The sequence below is a fragment of the Cynocephalus volans genome, chromosome 4, assembly GCF_027409185.1.
Source record: "Cynocephalus volans isolate mCynVol1 chromosome 4, mCynVol1.pri, whole genome shotgun sequence".
Taxonomy (NCBI): Eukaryota; Metazoa; Chordata; class Mammalia; order Dermoptera; family Cynocephalidae; genus Cynocephalus; species Cynocephalus volans.
Window position 1 is genome coordinate 15282035 of NC_084463.1, and position 24420 is coordinate 15306454.

A 24420-nucleotide genomic window follows, 5' to 3' on the forward strand; every position below is an offset into this window, starting at 1 on the left:
CTTACCCAATTTCTCCCAACTCCCCTATATGCACACTTTAAATTTTAATGGAGATAAGATTTTATGACCACTACTCTTTTAACTTATTGAGAACATTTTCATATGCCAAATTATATTTTTCCTCTATTATATAGAGAAGTACAATAATTTATTTACCAAAATGACTATTTTTGATACTCAGGTTGTTTTCTTTCTTTTCCTTTTTGATATTATAAAACTGCGATAGACTCCTTTACTGATAAATCTTTATGCAAATCTATCCCATATAATATACTCAGGATAAATTCCTAGAATTGGAAATGCAGGCTTGAATTCCTGTTTTTAGGCATTTGATACATATTGCCAAATTGCCTTCCAGAAAGGTTTATCATTATATACTCTCCAACAGCAGTGAATGACATCTCTTGTATCGTTAATGACACTAGAATATTAATACATTTATAAAGTCTTGGTATTATGAATTCGAATAGGATACAGCAGGAGATGAAGAGAGTGGATTGGGAACATTTCCCAGCTTGCATTGAGACGGAAATTATTATGTCAAGAAGAGAAACAAGTACCGGCCAGGCACAAAAACCAACCAAACAAAAACAAAAAAACAGAAGAGAAACAAGACTTTTAAGATTCTTGAATTCTGTGACTTCATGGTCACATAGAACGATCAGTGAGACTTATGAACAAGTTTATATTTGTTCCAAAAAAGTAATTAAATTGAGCACTCAGAATACAGGGCTTTGGAGTTTGACAGTCCTGGGTTTGCCTGTGAACTTCACCATTTCTTACCTTGTGACTCTAGGAAAGTTATTTTTAGCTTTTCTGAGACTCAGTTTCTTCATCATTAAAAGTGGCATGCTGGTACGTGCCTCGCAGGGTTGGTGTAAAAAATAAAGGAGGTAGAGTACTCAGCACAGTGCTTGGGCCGTACTAAGCACCAGATATATACTAGTTAACGTCTTATTGGTTTTGTTATTAGTTTAGAGAAATAAGACTAAAAGATGGAGGCTATTGCAGTATTAATAGCATGGCTAAATGCTTTGCCATCTTAATGGAGAATTTACTTTCCCTTTTGTAGGCCAGATTTTCAGAGTCAATAATCAACCGATTGCTTCTTTCTCCCATTTCATGGTAGCTTTGGAGCCTTGGGATGTCTTGCAATGCAAGACCTCTGAGTTTAGGTTGACCTTACTCCTAAAGTGGAAACTGCTGCTAGACCTTTGGGTGGCTAAAAGAAAAAAAAAACAAAAAACCCAGACTTTTCAGTAGTCTAGAAAATAGTTTCTACCCAGACAGCTAGATAAGAGGGAAAAAATAAAATCAAATAAAACCTCATAGAAAATAAAAGCTTGCATCTAGAACAAGAAGTGTTCCTGTTTTGCTTCAGTAGATATGACATTGGCAGCAGTTTGCTGAAGGTGAAAAGAGAAGGCTTTGCAAGACAACTCTCCTGCATTCTTGCTTCTGAGTTGTGAACTCTCTAATTTCAAACTGAAGACTTGTACTGCTTCTTTATCTTTAGTCCCTTCAGAACTCAAGTTCTCAGTATGCAGAACCACAAGTATATTTGTACAAAGTCATTTTCTGTGTAGTTCATGTGCTTATCTTCCTTACTATACTGAAGTCCTTGGATTCAGACAAATGTAAGAAAAGACAAACCCTGGTGTATGTTCCAACAAGTGTAACCTAGCTTCACACCCAAGAAAACTGTCTAATTAGAGGTTAGGGGACTAAAGAACTCTTGTTTTATTTCCTGAGAACTTTGAAGTTTTTGCCCAGGGAGAGTCACTTTAACCTCTGTGTGACTCCATTTCTCATCAGGGATGAAGATTTCTTTTCAGCAGATGGTTGCTATGAAGACTCCATGAAAAGTGAAAGCTGTTAGATATAATTTGCTACATGAAATTAAGAGCTGGATACTGTCAGTCCTTTTTATGCCTGTCCCCTAGCGTGGTGGTTGAGGACCATGTTTTGTTCACTTATATTCTGGGCCTCTGATATAATTCCAGGAATAGGGAATGTTCAATATCTATTTGTCAAAAGGAGGAAAGGAAGAAAAGTAGTCCAAAGAGGTGCTGTGGGTCACTGTGGCATGCCTATCTCTGTCTTTGTATCCTCATCAATAAAAAGACCCAACAGGCACAGGTAGAGCCAATTCAGGCATCAGAGGAAGACTGGGAGCATATGATATTGGACAGTAGGGGGAGCACTCAAGTCAATAACAAAGATGCCACTTTATCTGTCATTCACATCTCTAGTTTCACATTGCTTCTTTTAACATATATTCTAAATAGTATTAGCAACTGACATGTTAACGTACAACCTAGAAATTCTGATGAGTAGTGTGGAATATGCTTAGTAGGTGAAAGAGGCCCATTTGTGCTTCTGCCCTTGAGCTGGGTTCCTGAAACAGCTCCAATACCTGTGTGACAAAGAGGAAAGGAAACTGAGCTGGAAGACAGGAAATCTGTGTACCTAGTGGTGGTTAGATAGTATCTTCCCGTCATTTATCTCTTCGGACAAATGGATGCTACCTGCCCTGTCAACCAAACTGAGGACGAGAGGGGACAAGAGGAGTGTCATCCACATTCATTCCTTCAACCAAACATGAAACATCTACCAGGCTCTGTTAGGCCTAGCTCATGGTAAACAAGACACAGCCCCTGTTCTCTGAGAACTCAGGCTGGTGGGAATAAAGAGTAAAATATTCTGAAAATAAAAAGTTGTGGAGGGGAGAGGTGTAAAAATAAACTTCACAAATACTAACCACACGACCATTTTGTGTACACGCATGCTATCTCAAAATGACTCTGTTACTCCCATACATAGTTCATTGTGGCACTCAGTAAATCTGTAGTTGTCCACGAAGACAGCTCCTGCTTGCACACAAAATTGAGTTAGCCAGAGTTGGGAGCAGAATGGAATATTTTAGACACTTGCTGTATTGCTAGGGCTAGGGCTCACAGACCCCTCAAGCCCATTGAACAGACTGGGTCACCAGACCCCTCACACGCAGGTCCACGCTAGGAAATTGGGAAAGATCCTGGGAGCCGTTGGCAGACAACACGAGCTCAGTCCTCAGCAGCAGCTTACAGCAGCCTCCAGCAACAGTGGCCGTGGCCTCCCAGAGGGCCCAGGGGGCCCTGGAAGCAACAGCTTCCAGCAGCAGTGGCGGCCTCCCCGTGGCACCCCCAGGGAACACCCTGGGGGCGGAGGGGAGCACCTGGGGATCAGAGCCACTGGTCTTTTATACTTAAGTCCATAACACAAGACACCTGGGCGCACATGCGCAATTACATTAGACAATAACCAAGAAACTCCTGGGCGCACGTGCATATTTACATCAAATGCTCAGCAAGATTCTTTTTTTTTTTTTTTTGTCTTTTTCGTGACCGGCACTCAGCCAGTGAGTGCACAGGCCATTCCTATATAGGATCCGAACCCACGGCGGTAGTGTCACCGAGCTCCCAGCGCTGCACTCTCCCGAGTGCGCCACGGGCTTGGCCCTCAGCAAGATTCTGAACATCTGAGGGGCTCTGACCATTTTCCTGTATCTTCCCTACACTTGCCATTTGTTAAATTGCTCGGTTCTCAAAGTGGTCATTTCCAAGGCTTTTGCTCTGTTCTGCTTCTGTCCCACACCCTACCACTATGGAAAGGGGGAGAAGGCCCAGGGTCTTGGGAGTTCCTGACCCATCATTATTTCCAAGTTTCCTTAAGAAACGTGTTTTAGGGCCGAGCCCGTGGCGCACTCGGGAGAGTGCGGCGCTGGGAGCGCGGCGACGCTCCCGCCGCGGGTTCGGATCCTATATAGGAATGGCCGGTGCACTCACTGGCTGGGTACCAGTCATGAAAAAGACAAAAAAAAAAAAAGAAACGTGTTTTATGGGTCTATTAGGTGCCACACCCTCTGACAGGGGAAGGTGAAAACGAACAGACACTGACTGTGGTTCACAGTCTGTGTCTGGTTACACACACAAACTTCTAATTTTATTTCCCCTCTCCTACAGCTGAAAAACCAGTTTCATGTATATTGTTTCATTTATGCCCCCAAACAGTCCTGTGAGATCAAAGCATAATTCATTTAGGCACAGCAGGTTACAATTCACAAAGCGTGTAACATTCCTTATCTTGATCCCTCAGTGCTCGCGCATTTTATAGAGGAGGAAACTGATGCTCAAAGAGGTGAGGCAGTTTAGCCAGCACAGTCACTGCGAGATCTGACAAATCCGCAAACCGAGGAGGAGGAGCAGTCCTCCGCGAAACCGACCGCGCACTGCCCCGCCCACTTCCCCAGCCGCCGGAAGCCATCACCACGACTCAACAGCGCCTGTGCGTCCAGGCTCCCGGAAGCTCCCGTCACGTGACCTGCCGGCTCAGCTCACGTGACTTCTCTCCGGGAGGCGGGGGCCCGTGGCCAAGATGGCGGCCTACCTGCAGTGGCGGCGCTTCGTTTTCTTCGACAAGGAACTGGTTAAGGAGCCGCTGGGCAATGATGGGGCCGCTCCTGGGGCCGCGCCAACCTCTGGATCCGCTGCTTCCAAGTTCCTTTGCCTCCCTCCTGGCATTACTGTCTGCGACTCAGGTCGAGGGAGCCTGGTCTTTGGAGATATCCTTCCTCTAGAGCTGTATCTTCCCTCCCCGGATCCCTGAAGAGATCCAGCTAGGATGGAATCTGTCCGTCAGAGGGGTTCGTGCTACGCTCCACTTTCCTTTAGTTGGGCGCCCAGAGCTTTTCTGTGGTCTGAGGGAAGAAAGAAGGAAGTCCATTCTCTAATTTGTCAACTAAGCAATCCTGGGCAAGTCTCTGTGCGCTTCAATTTGCTTATCTGAAAGAGGGATGTAAATGCCAATTTGACAAGGTTATTTTCAAATCAGTACAAAAAATGGATGCAAGTTGGCTTTAAAAGATAAGTATGGAAGATGTCATTATCTTCCCCTGCCCAATATTGCGGGCACGAAGATAAATAAGACTAAGGGTTTGTTGCTGTGCTCTTCATAGTGCTGCCACAGAACTCTGGTCCCTTTCACTCGTTTTAATAAAGGGAGTTCCATGAGATGATACATTGAAAAATCCTTGAAATTTTAGAAAAGCTATATGCATGTTAGCTATCTGGGTTCCGGTCTAAATATAAGTGTCTCTCCTTAAAAAGGAGACTCCTTGACTACCCTGCACATATGGAAGGCCAGATCTGGTTCTTGCCACGGTCCCTACAGCTTACATGCTTCCAGGCCTACAAACTGCGGGTGACACACCTGTACCAACTGAAGCAGCACAATATTCTGGCATCTGTTGGTGAGGATGAGGAGGGCATCAACCCCCTGGTGAGTCCCAGAAAGGAAACAGGAAAGATCCAGAAGCCTAGGAATTATTTTGTCGGAGAGTGACTAGCATTCACACTTCTGAGGTCTGTCCACAGGTAAAGATCTGGAACCTGGAGAAGAGAGATGGTGGCAATCCACTCTGCACTCGAATCTTCCCTGCCATCCCAGGAACAGAGCCCACTGTTGTGTCTTGTTTGACTGTCCATGAAAATCTCAACTTTATGGCCATTGGTAAGCAGGAAGAATACAAAGCTAATACTCCCAGATTCTTCATTGATTTTCTTCACAGTTGCTTCTGCAGCTCTTCTTTGTTTTCAAGAGACCAGTTTGTACTGAACTGAGGCCTTTGAGATACTAAGCTGTGAATGGAAAGGCATTTAATTTTATTCTTTGAAAGTGAGTTAGTGATCATCAATATTCAGGTTAACCATTAGAGAAGTTGGATATGAGGAGAAAGCTTGTCACTTCTAGGGTTTGATTGTTTTTTTTTTTTTTTTTTTTGGCAGCTGGCCGGTATGGGGAGCTTGTCAATTCTAATTAGTGTCTCAAATGGACTTCTTTCCCCTCTCCACTTCCTGATCTTTTGAACCTCACTGAAGTGCTATTTCCTGTTGTCCTCCAGGTTTCACAGATGGCAGCGTTACATTGAACAAAGGAGACATCACCCGGGACCGGCATAGCAAGACCCAGATTTTGCACAAAGGCAACTATCCTGTTACTGGACTGGCTTTTCGCCAAGCAGGAAAGACCACTCACTTGTTTGTTGTGACAACAGAGAATGTCCAGGTATGACCAAGGTCTCCACTCATAGAGGCAGGCAGGAAGAACTTGGGGTCAGGAACTGACAGGACAGGTAGAATTCTTCAAATTTTCATCATATAGCTTTGAATCATTTTCCTAGCTTAATATTTTATTTCTTCACTTAAAAGACTGGGAAGAGTTATAGTTGGGAAAAGAACTCTGAGGTTGTAGTAAAAAAATGTGAATTTTTTTTCCTAACATTTTTTTCGTGTGTGTGGTGGCAGGCCAGTATGGGGATCTGAACCTTCGACCTTGATGTTATAACACCACACTCTAACCAACTGCACTAACTGGCCAGCCCTCTAACTTGTTAAGTTACATTGGACAAGTTGCTTTTCTTCTCTGATTCCTGGTGCTCCTAATTTATAACAGCCTACTCTCTCAGGAGTAGTCTTTTGATAAAAAAGTGAAAGATTATTGCATTTCTCTTACTTGCAGAATTTCTGTACTAGGTATCAATAACATATACAGAAAAAGAAACTGTGGTCCCTCCTTATGTATTTAATAGATGGGTGAGGATTAATGGAGAAGGCAAGCAACCAAAAGAAAGTCTTATAATGCTAAGAGGGAAAAAAGATAGAGAGCCAGTATGGAGATGGGAATACTTTTGTGAAGGCTTAGGTACTACCTCCTCAAAGGGAGCCTATTAACCCATTTCTTACTTCTGGCAGTCCTATATAGTTTCTGGAAAGGACTACCCCCGTGTGGAGTTGGACACCCATGGTTGTGGCCTACGCTGCTCAGCCCTAAGTGACCCTTCTCAGGACCTGCAGTTCATTGTGGCCGGGGATGAGTGTGTCTACTTGTACCAACCTGATGAACGTGGGCCCTGCTTCGCCTTTGAGGGCCATAAGCTCATTGCCCACTGGTTTAGAGGCTACCTTGTCATTGTTTCCCGTGACCGGAAGGTTTCTCCCAAGTAAGGACTCCAGGGGAAGGGAAAGGGAGAGGGCTGGATTTGTTCCTCAGAATTAATCTGATTTGGGCCGAGCCCGTGGCGCACTCGGGAGAGTGCAGCGCTCCCGCTGCGTGTTCGGATCCTATATAGGAATGGCCAGTGCACTCACTGGCTGAGTGCCGTTCACGAAAAAGACAAAAAAAAAAAAAAAAAAGAATTAATCTGATTTTAAAATCCTAATTCCTGGATCCAGCCAATCTCCTACTTTGGTTTTTTTGGCAGCTGGACAGTATGGGGATCCAAATCCTTGACCTTGGTGTTATAATCTCCTGCTTTGGTTTTATGTAGATTGCACGTATGCCTAGACTTAGTTATAATGTTTTTATTGGAAAACATTTGTTTTTTGCTGCAAACGTTTGCTCAGTGGCCCTAGTATACTAGAATGCTCCAGGAAATTTGGACGTAGTATTGGTTTTTTCACTCTTTAGTCAAAATAAGTTGGGCAGAAGAACAAGGGGTTGAGTAGTGGAGAAACTGTGGTACTGGGAAATGCAGGATGTAGTTTTTTGTTTTTTTTGTTTGTTTTTTTTCCCAGTGTCACCTGAAAGGGGGAGGTGGGGTCTTTTTTTTTTTTTTTTTTTAAAGATGACTGGTAAGGGGATCTTAACCCTTGACTTGGTGTTGTTAGCACCACACTCTCCCAAGTGAGCGAATGGCCATCCCTATATAGGGATCCAAACCCGTGGCCTTGGTGTTACCAACACCACACTCTCCCAAGTGAGCCACAGGCTGGCCCTGAGATGGGGTCTTTTGCATGATGAAAGTACTCCCTGCTAGATGTTGGTTTGTTTTCATTCAGTACAAAGCACAGTGTCTTACATATATGAGGCATTGGATGATTATGTGTTAAATGAATGGATATCTGAACATATTTAATTTTCTAAATTGTTGCCTGGATTAATTATAGGTTCCTAAAGGATAATATCAGGTCTAAATGTTCTTTCTGAAAAAAAAAAAAGAAAAGAAAGAAAAAATGCATGGCAACCATCATAGGGAATAAAAAAAAATAAACGTTCTATTTCTGCAACTGCCAGCATGATGCTGCGTGTTATGGGATGAGCTGTTAGAGGAGAGAAAGAGGAGATTTGTTTGTAGTGGAATGGGCAGCACCAGAGTTGTTATGGGAAAGGTAATAAAGGGGAACTGAGACAGAGGTGGTCCAAATATCTGGTGCTTTTTCTTTTCTTTGCAGGTCAGAGTTCACCAGCAGGGACTCACAGACCTCTGACAAGCAGATTCTCAACATCTATGACCTGTGCAACAAGTTCATAGCATATAGTGCCGTCTTTGAGGATGTAGTGGATGTGCTTGCTGAGTGGGGCTCCCTGTACGTGCTGACACGGGATGGGCGGGTCCACGCACTGCAGGAGAAGGACACACAGACCAAACTGGAGGCAAGGCCACCAGGTTCCCAGACTTGGCCACAGGCACCTAGAAGCAGCTGCAGGAGTAGGCTCCCCAAGTCACCTCGACCAGGGTGTTTCCTTCCCTTTGGGTCACAACCTTACTCAGCTTCCTTAGGGTAAGATTACATGGTAAATGGCCTGAGATGAGGCTTTAGAGGGAAGTAATGGTCAGGAACCTGAGCCCACTCTCAGGGTTCACTTTGTTTTCAGAGACCCTTATGAGGTGAGGTGATGTCGGTATTGGTGGTGCCTGGGAGGTCTTGCTCCATTTAGGATCTAGGCAGATGGGAACTCCAGGACTGTCTGGCTTGTGTGTCGTGGCATATCTTGGGAAGGTTTTTTCTGAAGACTTTTTTACCAATTCTCTAATCTCTTTTGCCTTCTAGATGCTATTTAAGAAGAACCTATTTGAGATGGCTATTAATCTGGCCAAAAGCCAGCATCTGGACAGTGATGGGCTGGCTCAGATCTTCATGCAGTATGGAGACCATCTCTACAGCAAGGGCAACCATGATGGGGCTGTTCAGCAATATATCCGGTCAGTCTGAAGACATTTTGGGATACAGCTCTGAGTGCAAAGACAGGCAGCCAGACAGCTAAAACCCATGGCCGGGGTAGGGCTTGAACTACACCAGGAACTGTTTTTTTTCTTACAGGAAGTGTCAGGCCTCAAATAAGTACTTATTAGGAAGGGAATGTTTAGGGTCAAATATTACATGACCAGTATGCAATTGAGCCGGTGATTATCTCTTATTTTAAACTTTAGCTTGGCCTTTGTTAACATTCATTTTGACCTAGTTCTTTAAAGGAAAAAGGTATTCATCTCTTGCTTCCATATGTCCTTCCCTTGATACTAATCCTTGGAATTTTCTACCCTGAGAAGGGGTTTTAGAAATCTGTCTAGCCTCTTTTCCAACTTCTCTGAAATTCGTAATTTCAGCCAAAAGCCAGTACGCTGGAGCCTTGCTACTCAGTGTAGTCAACAGTCTAGAAGCACTGGTATTAACTGGGAGTATGTTAGAATCTCAGGCCCCACCCCAGAACTACTGAAACAGAATTTGCGTTTTAACAAGATCTGTAAGTGATTCTTATGCACGAGTTTGAGAAGTATGCTGATCCAGATGATATTTGATGCACTTGTCTCCCTAGAACCATTGGAAAGTTGGAGCCATCCTATGTGATCCGCAAGTTTCTTGATGCCCAGCGCATTCACAACCTGACTGCCTACCTGCAGACCCTGCACCGACAGTCCCTGGCCAATGCTGACCATACCACCCTGCTCCTCAATTGCTATACTAAGCTCAAGGACAGCTCGAAGCTGGAGGAGTTCATCAAGGTTCAGGGTGGTGTTGGCGGGGGATTCCTGGAAGGCCTCACTGAGCATGAGGTGGCTCCACCGTGGCTTGTCCTTCTTCAGCAGGACACGGAGAGGAAAGGGCTGACCGTATTTGTGGACCAACACCCTCTACTCTATAAATAAGGAAGAGGAGTAGCTGTTCCTGCTAGTTCTCTCCCCTCTTGTTTTATGATGCCAGAACTTCCTGTGGTATCTAAGCCCAGGGAACACTGCGGGGAAGCTCTTTATCCTCAGAGGAGACTCTCTAACAGTAGGGGTGGAGAAAGACCTCTGACTTTTGGTCAGAAACTCTGAGAGGCAGGCTAGCATAGTGTTTTCAAAGCATGGACTTTATGATCACCTTAGGAATGTCTTAATGTCAAATGTCCATTTCCTCTCCTTTCTTCAGCCACCTCTGTGTGAATGATTTTGTTTAATGTCTCCTTGGCAGACAAAGAGCGAAAGTGAAGTCCACTTTGATGTGGAGACAGCCATCAAGGTCCTCCGGCAGGCTGGCTACTACTCCCACGCCCTCTATCTGGCTGAGAACCATGCACATCACGAGTGGTACTTGAAGATCCAGCTAGAGGACATTAAGGTAGGGGAGACTCTCGACTCGGGCAGAGCCCTGTTCTTTTTTTTTTATAGTTTATTTTACTTCTCAATATACATTGTAGTTGATTTTCATGCCCCTTTACCCGTTCCTCTCCACCCCCTCCCCACCTACATCATATCTGTTCACTTGACTTAAAAAGTTCAAGGAATTTTTGTGGTTATTCTGTCTTCTTCCCCCACCCCCACTTTGTTTGCGTATTTATTTTTAGCTCCCACAAATAAGTGAGAACATGTAGTGTTTCTCTTTCTGTGCCTGACTTATTTCACTTAATATAATTTTCTCAAAGTCCATCCATGTTGTTGCGAATGGCAGTATTTCATTCTTTTTTATAGCAGAGTAGTATTCCATTGTGTAGATATACCACAGTTTCCTTATCCATTCATCTGATGATGGACATTTGGGCTGGTCCAGCCTTGGCTATTGTAAATAGAGCTGTAATAAACATTGGAGTACAGGTATCCCTTTGGCATGATGATTTCCATTCCTCTGGGTATATTCCCAACAGTGGAATAGCTGGGTCATATGGTAAATCTATCTGTGATTGTTTGAGGAACCTCCATACCATTTTCCTTAAAAGCTACACCATTTCGCAGCCCCACCAACAGTATGAGAGTTCCTTTTTCATGGCAACCTCTCCAGCACTTATCATTCTCAGTCTTTTGGATGTTAGCCATCCTAACTGGAGTGAGATGGTATCTCAAAGTGTTCTTGATTTGCATTTCCCAGATGCTGAGTGAGGTTGAGCATTTTTTCATGTGTCTGTTGGCCATTCGTATATCTTCCTTTGAGAAATGCCTATTCAGCTCCTTTGCCCATTTTTTAATTGGGTTATTTGGTTTTTTGCTGTAAAGTTGAGTTCCTTATATATTCTGGAAATTAATCCTTTGTCAAATGTATATTTTGCAAATATTTTCTCCCACTCTGTTGGTTGTCTTTTTACTCTGTTGATTGTTTCTTTTGCTGTGCAGAAGCTTTTTAGTTTGATATAATCCCATTTGTTTATTTTTCCTATAGTTGCCTGTGCTTTTTGGGTCCTATTCATGAAGTCTGTACCCACTCCTACTTCCTGGAGTGTTTCCCGTATGTTTTCTTTAAGGAGTTTTATTGTTTCAGATGTGTATTTAATTCTTTAATCCATTTTTAGTTGATTTTGGTATATGGTGAAAGGTATGGGTCTAGTTTCATTCTCCTACATATGAGTATCCAATTTTCCCAGCACCACTTGTTGAAAAGGCAATCTCTTCCCTAGTATGTAGATTTGCTGCCTTTGTCAAAGATCAGATGAGCCCTGTTCTTTTTTTTTTAAAGATGACTGGTAAGGGGATCTTAACCCTTGACTTGGTGTTATCAGCACCATGCTCAGCCAGTGAGCTAACTGGTCATCCCTATATAGGGATCCGAACCCGTGGCCTTGGTGTTATCAGCACCACACTCTCCCAAATGAGCCACAGGCTGGCCCTGAGCCCTGTTCTTTTTGAGGCCATCCCAGGAATGATGCTTCCTTGAGGGGTGACACAGGAATATGCAATACTGTAGAGAAAGATTGACCGTAGGGATAGTTGACTGGCCTTGTGATTTTTCCCCTATGTTTGCCCTTTACCTCTCCACAGAATTATCAGGAAGCCCTTCGGTACATTGGCAAGCTGCCTTTTGAACAGGCAGAGAGCAACATGAAGCGCTATGGCAAGATCCTCATGCACCACATACCAGAGCAGACAACACAGTTGCTGAAGGGACTTTGTACTGATTATCGGCCCAGCCTCGAAGGCCGAGGTGATAGGGAGGCTCCAGGCTGCAGGGTGAGGCCTCAGGAAGAACAGCTTTGGACAGGAGGGATCACCTTAGGAGCCCCCTGAGTAACAAGCGCACTCACTTGGCCTCCTCTCTCCTCCCTTGCCATCCCAGGCCAACTCGGAGGAGTTCATCCCCATCTTTGCCAACAACCCGCGAGAGCTGAAAGCCTTCCTAGAGCACATGAGTGAAGTGCAGCCAGATTCGCCCCAGGGCATCTATGACACACTCCTTGAGCTGCGACTGCAGAACTGGGCCCATGAAAAGGCTCCACACGTGAGTGAGGCCTGCCAGAGCTGCAGGAGGTGCTGGAGGAAAGATGGTTCTTGCTGTCTCCATTTTTCCGTCTTTTCAGCTGTCTTTTCATGTGTACCTTAGACCAGTAACACCTCACCCCTGGGGCTAAATGGTTCACAGTGAAGAGGAAATTGGACTGAGGTAGAGGGATAGTTCACCGGCCTTGTCCCAAGGGACCTTGTGATTTTTGCCTTATGTCCAGCAGCTCTATCCTCATTCCGTAGGTCAAAGAGAAGCTTCATGCAGAAGCCATCTCCCTGCTGAAGAGTGGCCGCTTCTGTGACGTCTTTGACAAGGCCCTGGTCTTGTGCCAGATGCACGACTTCCAGGATGGGGTCCTCTACCTCTATGAGCAGGGGAAGCTGTAAGAGTTTGAGGAATTTCAGGGAGAGGGGAGGGATCCAGGTAATCTTCCAGGGACAGCCACTGAGGCGTGCCCCTGCCCCGGCCCCAGATTTCAGCAGATCATGCACTACCACATGCAGCACGAGCAGTACCGGCAGGTGATTGCCGTGTGTGAACGCCATGGGGAGCAGGACCCCTCCCTGTGGGAGCAGGCCCTCAGCTACTTTGCCCGCAAGGAGGAGGACTGCAAGGAGTATGTGGCAGCTGTGCTCAAGCATATTGAGAACAAAAACCTCATGCCACCCCTGCTAGGTACTTGGGGGGACAGGGCGGGTGGGTGACAGGTTGCTGACAGTTGGGCTATATGGCAAGAGCCCTTCAGCTCTACCCAGAGGGTGCTGCTTTGTTCATTGTCTTGTTTCCTCTTGGATCCCAATCTCAGTGGTGCAGACCCTGGCCCACAACTCCACAGCTACCTTGTCTGTCATCAAGGACTACTTGGTCCAAAAACTGCAGAAACAGAGCCAACAGATTGCACAGGATGAGTTGCGGGTGCGGCGGTATCGAGAGGAGACGACCCGCATCCGCCAGGAGATCCAGGAGCTCAAGGCGAGGTACCTGGCGTCTGGATATGTGGAGGGCTCCAGGGGATAACTTCATTCTTCACAGGGTGCTGTTCAGTACTTTCCATAGAGGGTTGTATGAAGTGTTTTCATTCTTGAAGATGTGTTTTAATGGAGGAATTCCACAGAATGGTTTATTACATAGGTCATTACTGGGCTGTGGAGGATATTATCTTGTAGCAGATACTTTTCTTTTTGGATACATCTATATTTTACCCTTTCCAAACACACATCTAAGTTGTGGTTGGAAGCCATTCTGAAGGGAAAACTAGAAAATGCAGAAAGTCTATAATTTAGAATAATTTATAGTAGACATTAGTCCTACCTCTTAAGTCTCATCTGCCCTTAACATTGTAAAATATTTATTAGAGAACAACAGTTTCTTCATACCACAGATATTTACTAGTCCCTATTATGTCCCAAGTACTGTTCTGAACAACACAGACAAAAAGCCCTGTCTTCATGGAGTTTACCTTGTAGAGGGAGAGGCAAACAATAAACACATTAAATAGGCAAACTATTACAGTGTGTTAGATAGTGATAAGTTCTGAGAAAATCAATTAAGGAAGGGCAGTGGGGTTGGGAGTATGTGTTACAATTTTAGATAAGATGGTGAAGAAAACCTCACCAAAAGTGGCACCTCTGATTTCACACCTGAAAGAATTTAGTAGCAATTGTGAAAATGGAAAGAGAGAGACGACTACTCCCTTGGTTACTTGTACTTGCTGAGAGAATGCTGAAACTCTCTCCAGGGCTGTTGTCCTCATTTGACTCCCTCTAGGTGATAAGATGAGCAGGGCAGGGACCTGCTCTTCACTCCAGCTGCCTTTTCTCTTCACTTGGCTCTTGGCCCTGCTCTTACTCTTTGCCACTCATTTTCTGGTTTTCCTTGCGTGTAGTCCAAAGATTTTCCAGAAGACTAAGTGCAGCATCTGTAACAGTGCCTTGGAGTTGCCCTCAGTCCACTTCCTATGTGGCCACTCCTTCCACCAGCACTGCTTTGAGAGTTATTCGGAAAGTGATGCTGACTGCCCTACTTGCCTCCCTGAAAACCGGAAGGTCATGGATATGATCCGGGCCCAGGAACAGAAAAGAGATCTGCATGATCAGTTCCAGCACCAGGTGGGGATGAGTGGGCTAGATGGGGCAGGGGACTCCCACCGGTGTCACAGAATCACCAAAGCACTGGAGGGTTTATTTCCTTTGCTCCTCATTTAGGAAGCAAGTACTTCAGTTCTGATTCTTACTTCCCTCCTCTTCCCCTGCAGCTCAAGTGCTCCAATGACAGCTTCTCTGTGATTGCTGACTACTTTGGCCGAGGTGTTTTCAACAAATTGACTCTGCTAACCGACCCTCCCACAGGCAGACTGACACCCAGCCTGGAGGCTGGGCTGCAGCGGGACCTGCTTATGCACTCCAGGAGGGGCACCTAAACAGTTTGTGGGAAGGCATGTGATAGTGGAGGCACAGGACAGACATGGGGGACTGAGATGCGAGCTGTTGCACAGGAGGGAGGCAGGCAGATATGCCAAGGCACCACTCTGATCTTATGTCATAGCCCTCAGGACTAAATGAGGACTTTCTTTTCTTGCCTCCTCCTTTAGCCAGCCCACTGTCCCTCCTATTGACTAGCAGTGTAGATCATTCCAGACCAGTGGGGGAAGGTACCTCAGCAACCTCTGAGTGTGGACAATAGCTGCTTTATTCTCTATCCAAGAGCACCAGCCTGTGCTTGGGTCCTTGCTCTCAGAGTCTATAAATAAAATGATTTGGTTGAAGGATTTTTTCAGGGGACTTCCTGGTGATTCTTAACTGTGCATAGTGTACTTTCTTCCCTCTGCTCTCCTAAAGTTTCACTTCCCTTCCTACAGAGTTCCTTGTTGACTTAACTTCATCCCAGCAATGGGCATCTAATAGAGTTTAATTTACTGAAGAAGCTCTGCGAAATACCTAGTGACTGAACTCCGAGAGCAGCCTGGACTGAAGCACGCAAAACAGCTCTTGCTCTTTAGTCTTGCTTATCTCTGGCTCTTGTTTGGGTGAAATATTCCAGCAGGAGGTAGATTCTGGTAGTGAGCCTTGGGCTTAGCCTACCTTCATAAAGGGTAGGTTGTCTAGCTGTACCCAGTACCAGATGATAAACAGGATAAAAAGGCTTTTATTGAAACACTTTTTCCTCTTTGAAGTTGTCAGCTAACATTTATATTGCTGGGTGTTCCTGAGTAATTTGGGTTACACTACCTGTTAGAAAATTGCTGCTATGGTGTTTAATTGAAGGAAGTAACCTGGACATTGTATTTTAGGTAGTATTTAGAAAAGGCAGTATTGTAGCTGCCATGAGTAGACTTTGGATCAGGTGACCTGAGTGTGAATACTAGCTGTGCAGTTCAACCTAGGGTAACTCTTACCTTCTCTGAACCTCATCTGTTCATTAGAGATTATACCATCTACCTTGTACTGCTATTATGAAGGCCTCAGGAACAAATGGGTGTCTCATGCTTTGTACAGTGGTTAGCATATGGGTGCTCAATTCATGATTATTAGTAATGTTACCGGGAAAAGCACTTTTCTACTAACAATAATGTATTGGTGCTCCCACTTCACAGTTATGCGGGTACTTCAAAAAGTTCATGGAAAAATGGAATTAAAATACTATGAATCCTTCCATGAACTTTTTGAAGACCCTTCATATTTGTCTTTAGGCATGACCTTTAATTTCTCTGAACCAGTTTCCTCATTTTAAAAATAGAAATGCTGCCTATTAATACCAAAGTCAAGGGTTTGGATACCCGGATCTGCCAGCCACCAAAACAAACAAACAAAACTGCCTACTTCAAGGTTGTAGCAAAGTGAATTTGAACAGAACAAAGGAAGAGCTGCTTAAGCTGCACTAATTGCTTGTGCCACAACTAGGAAGATGAAGCTGTAGAATTCTGGATGAAGGCTTTCTGGAGTAGCCCTCTTATTTACAGATGATGAATCCAGCCCAGGAGTCACGGTAACTTGCTGAAGTACCCTTTACTTCTAACCCGGCATTTCAGAGTTAATACAGCCTCCTTTTCCTCTTGGGCATGGCTAACTCGGGCTTAATTGACTATTTCTTTGGGTGGCTGTAGGATACTGCAAAGACAGTTGACTGTAGGTAAATCTGGGAAGCACATCTTTGCCACTGACCTGGCTCAGAAAGAGGTGGTAGGCCTGGGTCTCAAACAAAAGACTCCTCTGGGGCAAACCGGGACCCACCCTCGGGAACCTACCATCCGGAAGATCCTGGTGGAGCCCAGGTCGCAGCAGCAGGGTATGATCTGTTCTGTTGCAATCTAATTCCCGCCCAGAAGTATGTGCCTCCTCGCCGAGGGAGGCGCCGGAAGTGACGCAGGGCCCTTCGCAGATCCGAGAGTCGGAGGCTGTAGGACGAGCTCAGACCCCACGTGCTCTTGGTACCTGCCGGCCGGAGGCTCAGGCCTCGGGGCCTCGAGGGAGCCCAGCGGCACCCCCGGCCTACTTCCCGAGTGGAGCCATGTCTGGCAACGGCAACGCGGCTGCTACGGCGGTGAGTCCTGAGCCGGTGACCCGCACGTTTCGGTCTGTAGATGAGCCGTGTAACGATTGGCCGCAGGTTGCCATCCTCCGTTGTCTATTGGTCGGAATGGCTATCCTTTTTTTTTTTTTTTTTTGTGGTCTGAGTAGTTTTTAAAGGGCCAGTAGCTAGATTGAGCTTCGGAAAGAGAGGGGATATCAATGAGCGGTGGGGGCCGGGTTAAGAGTGAAAGGGCAGGCTTCAACGGAAACCCCATCCCTAGGGGGGATTCCCGCCAGGCCTGGGATGCACGGCTCTAGGTTTAGTGACCCAGCCAGGGAAAGTTCGTCTACACAGACGGGATCCTTTCACACGAGACGGGGCCGAGGCGGATACGGATGCTGCCACCTTGGGAAGAAATTCCACTTCTGACTGAGATAGGAGAGCAGACTCCAACTCTCCGGACTGCACACAAATATCTTGGAAATGCGCCTTCTCTCTTTTTCTGTTACAACGGTCACCCAGCCCCAGCCTGCTCTCAAAGTCCCCAGCGGAGGCACATCACAGAGTTACTACCGTGGGCGGGGTGCACCCTGGGGCCTTCCTATTCCTAGCCTGCCCAGCTCTGGGCTTGTGCGCACGCAAACCAGAGGCAGTGGAGGCTGCTCCCAGCCTCAGATAAGAAAGAGATGGGGCAGCTGCTTATCTGCCCCTGTCCAGCCTGCTGGTGAAGAGTGGAATTGTTTGTTCTTGCACTGGTAGGAACATTTGGATTCTCACTCCAGCTCTGTGCCCATCATTAGCTGTGTGAACCTGGGCAAATTACTTCACCCCTCAGAGCCAGCCTTTGCTTCTGTAATGATCACAGAGGGTCCCGCCCTGTCTTCCTGATAGGATTGTTGTGAAGACAGAAGTATGTAAAATAATACCTCTAGCATATACGTGCTCAATAAATACTTTTTTTGGTTTTTTAAAAATACTTTTTTTGGAAGCTTGGCTGGTAGGGGGATCTCAACCCCTGACCTTGTTTGTTTGTTTGTTTGTTTGCTTGTAAATGGCCAGTATTGGACCGGAACCGTGACCTTGGTGTTACATGGCTGTGCTCTAACCAAGTGAGCTGATTGGCCAGCCTGAACCTGTGACCTTGCTGTTACCAGCACCACACTCTCCCAACTGAGCTAAACGAAATACTTATTTTTTAATGGAAATTTTTGACTTGAATAAGCTGTGCAGATGCAGTGAACTTAAGGGATTGTTTGAATCTAGCAGTTCTGGGCCCTTAGATTTCTTTCTGTGGGCTCCCTGTGGCCCAGAATTTTAGTAGCCAAGTTTAGTATTTAAGCCTAGCCTAATTTGCGAAGGATCCCCCAGGGTTGATTCATTGAAGGAACAATCATGTGGAGTAGACTCAAGTCCAAGAACAGCAAGCTGTCACCTTTAGCAACAGAGGCCCCAAATGTCTGGCTGCAAAAGAACTCCATAGGGCTAGCCAGTTAGTCAGTTGGTTGGAGCATAGTGTTTTAACACCAAGGTCAAGGTCAAGGGTTCTGTTCCTCACACCAGTCAGCCACCAAAAAAAAAAAAAAAAGAACTCCATAGGATGAAGACCCCAGAGTAGGAAAAGTTGACAGTATCTACAGTGGCTACTGTCTGATGTAGAAAGAAACAGGACCTCTGTCTTAGACTGAAGAACCCAGTTCTACCTACTTAGGATGGAACACCTTTGTCCAAGGTACCCCAGCAGGAGGAAGAGGCATGTCCCTTTGAGTTGTTGGCTTGGGCTCTGACATCTCCATATTTACTTGTTGCTGAAACCAGAGGCAGCACTCTAGGTGAATGAACATTAGGCAGCCCGGCCTTGTAGTGAGAGGCAGAAGAAACTTGAATCCAAACCTCTTTATTTTATAGGTGAACAAACAGGTCCTGATGAGGTGATGTGCTGAAGATCATCCAGCCAAGAGCTGAGCAGGATTGTACATCAGATGTGTTTGCCCCAGTCCTTTATAAATTCATTCTAGCTAGAGTAAGGGACCCTTAGTATGCCAGCTGTGGGACACCTCTTGGCATCTGGGTGGCACTGAAGTTTTCTCAAGTGCCTTAATCTGTTGTAGATAGTGAAACCTGCCCTCCAACGACTCAGCAAAAGTTCCCCTCTGTGGCCGCAACTGCCCTGCCCCTGCTGGCTACGGGCCCCACCCTCCCTGTGGCCAGGCTGATGGGCCTTATCTCTTTAACCCACCTGACTGTGTGCAGCATTTTCACTGAGAACTGCCTTGGCCAGGGTGGGCTTTGGGGCTCAGTGTCCTGGTTACTATAGCAGCAGCAACACCAGGTCCTACTATTGCTTCCTTCTTGTCTCTGCTTCTCTAAATCCCTGAGGAGAGCAGAAGGTATTGAGGAAGGTAAAGGGACCAGTTTTGGAGTATTTCTCCACTTGGAGGCTCAGCTTGCTGCAAGCCAGGGGCTGAGGTTCCTTTCTTCCAAGCCAGTGATTCTGGTTCTTGGATAAGGTGTTAAAGAATACAAGGAACAGAGGGAACTGTGACCTGGGGACTTTTTCTGCAGGAAGAAAACAGCCCAGAGATGAGAGTGATTCGTGTGGGTACCCGCAAGAGCCAGGTGAGTGTAGATACGGGGGTAGATGAGGTTTGTCTGGAGAATTTTGGTACTCACAGTATCACAAGTTGAGGGGCCCAGAGGGTTGGTTCCCAGCATGAAGGAAATAGACTAGCTGGGCGTTAAATTCCATGGGGAATGACAGATTGCATTCTGTGAGGAGAGAGTCCCTGAGCTGGGGAAGTTGTTGGGGTACAGAGGACTCCCAGGCCAGGCCCCTCTCATTCCCAGGTGAGAATTCCAATCTCTTCAGGATCTCCCTGACCCTATGAAGATCCGAGCCTGGGGCAGTGGTCAGGGAAGGGCAGGACTAATCCGAATCTCTGCCCTCAGCTGGCTCGCATACAGACTGACAGTGTGGTGGCAGCGCTGAAAACCTTATACCCTGGCCTGCAGTTTGAAATCAGTGAGTTTTTTGGAAAGGAATGGAAACTAATGGGAAGCCAGTACTTCTGGAGGGGAGAACACAGTGTTTCTGGCTTTGCCTATGACTGAAGCCTGGTCTCACTGCCTCTAAGAATGCCTCTTGGCTGCTCACAGTGCAGGGGGCTCTTTCGTTCTCTGGATACCTCCAGCTTTGACCATGTGGGCTAGCCTGGCATTTAACATCTTATGCTTTGTCTTTTTATCAGTGTGTCTGATCTTCCTGTTAGATCTTATATTTCCAGAGGGCAGGGACTGGGGCTTATGTGCCCCTCTCCCCACCATGAATCCTAACACATCGCTGGGCTTAGTAAATGCTGGACTGTATAAGTAATGATTAATGAGCACCTGATTGATTGACTTTCTCCTCAGTTGCTATGTCCACCACAGGGGACAAGATTCTTGATACTGCACTCTCTAAGGTAATTATATTTCCCCCTAATCCTTGTCCCCTCTCATCTTTCCTTCCCTCAAGAGATTTACTCTGACGCTCTTTCTTGCCCGGCAGATTGGAGAGAAGAGTCTGTTCACCAAGGAGCTGGAACATGCACTGGAGAAGAATGAGTAAGTGAAGACAGGACAGCATGGCACCCTCCTGGTCTCTTGATGGGATCCCAGTGTGCTCCAGACCTGCATATCAGCTAGGCTGCTAGGCTTAACCCCTTAAATAGGCTGGAGGGGGCTCATAGGTGGGTTTTTTCAGGCTTCAGAGAAGGAGAATGTTCTTTCTGAGCTATCTGGCTGCGTGGAGTGCAAAATTGGCTGGGGGAGTGGAGTAGAGGGAGGGTGGGAGGAGAGCAGGTCTCAGGATCCCGAGGTCTTGGAAAATCCTGCCTCCTGAACCATCCTCGGCTCCACCACTGAAGTAGAGGCAGAGTGGGTAGAGAAGGCGTGGGGTGGGGGCAAGGCTGGCTGCTGGGACCCCTTCTCCTTGCCCCCCTCTCCCATCTCTCTAGAGTAGACCTGGTTGTTCACTCCCTGAAGGACCTGCCCACCATGCTTCCTCCTGGCTTCACCATTGGAGCCATCTGCAAGTAAGAGTCCTGCAAGGAAGGGGGTCTGGAGAGGGGGTAGGTATCATGTGAACCTTGGCTTTTCCCTTTGGGACTTGGCCCTCTGCCTCGAGGGCTGTTTTCCCTGGCCTGAGGAGTGTGGCAGAAAGCTCAGAAAATGCCAGCCAGTTGGCTATTGAGAGAGAATGGAGGTGACCTGAACTGAAATCTCCCTCATTTTGTTACCCCTCCACCCCCAGGCGGGAGAACCCCTATGATGCTGTTGTCTTTCACCCAAAATTTGTTGGGAAGACCTTAGAAACCTTGCCAGAGAAGAGGTGAGTGGGGCCTGCATAGGTACCTTAGTGGGATGTGCACAGAGGAGGGAGATGAGAGGAGGAGGAAAGGAACAGTGGCTGCCTCATGCTCCTTCTCACTTTAAACCCTCTCTCTGAGCAGTGTGGTGGGAACCAGCTCCCTGCGGAGAGCAGCCCAGCTGCAGAGAAAGTTCCCACATCTGGAGTTCAAGAGTATTGTATCCTTTTAGAAGAGGGAGGGGGCAGCATCTAAGGAGGAAGACAAGCTCTAGAGGACCATGAGTGCTGAGAGTGGAGAGGTTCCCAGAGCCAGTGGCCCATGGGGTCAGTGGGCTGCCTGTCCTTCTATCCATCCGTTCACAATCCTTTAATATTTTCTTAGCCGCAGGCAAGTGCCTGGCACTGGCATTGATAATACAGGGTAATACTGAATGGTGATTGCTTCTTAGGGGGGATAAGGGGTGCTTCCATTTTATTTTATATGCTACTGTATTGTGCTGTGTTTTGTTTGTTTGTTTGTTTGTGGTGGCCAGTATGGGGATCTGAACTTTTGACCTTGGTGTTTTAATACTGTGTTCTAGGCCAACTGAGCTAAGCGGCCAGCTGGCTACTATATTATTTTTATTTTCAAAATGAATATTAGTACGTTTTATAAAACTAATTTAAAAAATATCATATGCAAAGCGCTCCAATGGGTGAAGTAGGGAATTCTCTGGAAGTTTCTATTCAGAATACCTAAATACCAACTTGGGGGTCAGGGAAAGCTTCTCAGAGGTCTTGTAGCCTTGGACGAATTATTAACCTGTATCATTTTCTTCACCTGTAAAGTGGGGATAATAATACCTACTTCATAGAGTTGTGAAATTGGAATGAGTTGACATATGGAAAGCACTTTTGAATGGTGTCTGGCATGTAGTAAGTATGATGTAAGTGTTAGCTGTTATCATTAAGCTGAGAACCGGAAGATGGGAAGTTAGCCAGAGAGGGAAAGACAGACTCAGGCAGAGGCAACAGCATGAAGCTCCAGATTGCCCAACACTCGTAGTCCTTAGCATCGCTCCACAGCGGGGAAACCTCAACACCCGGCTTCGGAAGCTGGACGAGCAGCAGGAGTTCAGTGCCATCATCCTGGCTGCAGCAGGCCTACAGCGCATGGGCTGGCAGAACCGGGTGGGGCAGGTAGGGGCTGCCCTTGTCCTCTTCTCTGTTAATCTGCCATCTCTTGCTTGCCTGCCATCTCTTGCGTACCTGCATTCTCTTCTTGACCACCCCACCTCTAATACTACAAGCTGGAAATGAGTCCCAGAGTCCCAGGCGGGGAAGATTGGGAATCAGAGGCCAGACTGCTACTTGTGCCTACCCAGGCTTTCTAGATACTACAGAAGCTGCATCTCCACTCTTCTGACTGCCTGTTCTGCCTCCACAGATTTTGCACCCTGAAGAATGCATGTATGCTGTGGGCCAGGTATGCTTGACCAGGGAAGCCGCATGGTGATGTACCCCCTCCCTTTGTTCTCAGCTAAGAAACTGGTCTCACAATCTTCTGCCTGTGCTTCTCCCAGAAAGAAATTCTCAGGGAGGGGCAGGCCTGGGGATGCTACTGGCTCAAAAGGTCCTGGGGAGCAGGTGGAGTAGGGTGGGGAGATCAGGCCTGATACCCTAGACTTTTTCCATCAGGGAGCCCTAGGAGTGGAAGTCCGAGCCAAGGACCAGGACATCTTGGATCTGGTGGGTGTGTTGCATGATCCTGAGACTCTGCTTCGCTGCATCGCTGAAAGAGCCTTCCTGAGGCACCTGGTAGGGCCTGTGCTCCACTTGTGGGGGGGTGGAGACTTGCGGAGCTGGGAAGGGAGTGGGGAGATTTCTCAAATGAATGAATGTAGTGATAATTCATTCTTGTTGAATGTTGTGTATGGATAGGACCCATGTCTGGGCCCCCAGCTGCCTTTTCAGTTATGTCCTCCGAACTACATCTAAAGGCTTGTTCGTGGGGTGGCGTTAAGGGCCCTTGGAACTCACAGGAACTTTTTTCTTATTGCAGGAAGGAGGCTGCAGTGTGCCAGTAGCTGTGCATACAGCTATGAAGGATGGGCAAGTAAGCGGGAAAAAATGGGTGGGAGGGCAGGACTGTGGCATTTCTCTCTGTACCTCCCAGTTTCTAAGCAGTCCCTTCTCAGAATATGCTGAAGCAAGTTTTCTTTCCCAGCTGTACCTTACTGGAGGAGTCTGGAGTCTAGATGGCTCAGATAGCATACAAGAGACCATGCAAGCGACCATCCATGTCCCTGCCCAGGTACCAAGACTGGAGGGTGAAGGAGGGAGTAATTAGAGTGCATGTAATCTTCCCTTTTGTTCTCACAAAGTCCCACCTCCTTCCCTCACACAGCATGATGATGGCCCTGAGGATGATCCACAACTGGTAGGCATCACTGCCCGGAACATTCCACGAGGAGCCCAATTGGCTGCGGAGAACCTGGGCATCAGCCTAGCCACCTTGTTGTTGAGCAAAGGAGCCAAGCACATCCTGGATGTTGCACGGCAGCTTAATGATGCCCACTAACTGGTCTGTGGGGCACAGGTGCCTGGGTTGCCGCTGTCCAGTGCCCACATCCCAGACCACAGTGCCCCACTTTCACTGCTAACTGGGGAGTGATAACCTCAGGAGACTGAACTGCAGGGTCCAAGACTTACAGGGATTTGTCTCACCTTGGGGCCTTGGGGGCTGCCTTGCCTCTTCAGTGGGTGTGGGCTTCGTCTCTTTAAAGTCCAAGCCATGGCCTTTGAATGTAACCAACTATAGTAATAAACCAGCTCTGAAGGTGGTCTTTTGCTTTTTTGGTGGGGTTGGGGAAAAATAAAAACAGAAACCCCTTTAATCCTTACTTCTGAGGCTAGGACCTCTGTCCAAAGTTCTCCTGAAACATCCTTAGAATTTCTGCCTCGACAGTCGTTTTAAACATAAATTGTCTCCCAGGCAGCACCAAGAAAGCAAGAGAGAGCCATAATCTTTAAAATCTGGCTGTCCCTTTTCCAGTTAACAGTAGCCTCTATTTATATTAC

General features: G+C 46.6%; 2 protein-coding genes across 3 annotated transcripts; both read left to right on the forward strand.

Moving 5' to 3' along the window:
• The first annotated feature begins 4404 nt into the window (after positions 1-4404).
• VPS11 (VPS11 core subunit of CORVET and HOPS complexes) lies at positions 4405-15281 on the forward strand. The gene is made up of 16 exons (XM_063093154.1): positions 4405-4603; positions 5171-5319; positions 5415-5550; positions 5942-6105; positions 6792-7039; positions 8271-8472; positions 8871-9022; positions 9634-9820; positions 10272-10418; positions 12047-12235; positions 12342-12503; positions 12749-12888; positions 12979-13181; positions 13312-13483; positions 14392-14614; positions 14761-15281. The coding sequence occupies exons 1-16, from the start codon at positions 4417-4419 to the stop codon at positions 14923-14925; spliced, it is 2826 nt and encodes a 941-aa protein (XP_062949224.1). The 5' UTR covers positions 4405-4416; the 3' UTR covers positions 14926-15281.
• Positions 15282-16885: 1604 nt separating this feature from the next.
• Positions 16886-24182, forward strand: HMBS (hydroxymethylbilane synthase). 2 transcript variants are annotated; one of them, XM_063093222.1, is made up of 14 exons: positions 16886-17045; positions 19578-19631; positions 19962-20034; positions 20424-20473; positions 20560-20615; positions 21008-21085; positions 21304-21381; positions 21503-21578; positions 22426-22539; positions 22787-22825; positions 23038-23157; positions 23402-23455; positions 23567-23653; positions 23747-24182. In XM_063093222.1, the coding sequence occupies exons 1-14, from the start codon at positions 17013-17015 to the stop codon at positions 23918-23920; spliced, it is 1086 nt and encodes a 361-aa protein (XP_062949292.1). In that variant the 5' UTR covers positions 16886-17012; the 3' UTR covers positions 23921-24182. The 2 variants fall into 2 exon arrangements, with proteins under 2 accessions (XP_062949292.1, XP_062949294.1); XM_063093224.1 differs by lacking the exon at positions 16886-17045 and adding an exon at positions 18951-19035.
• The last annotated feature ends 238 nt before the right edge of the window (positions 24183-24420 follow it).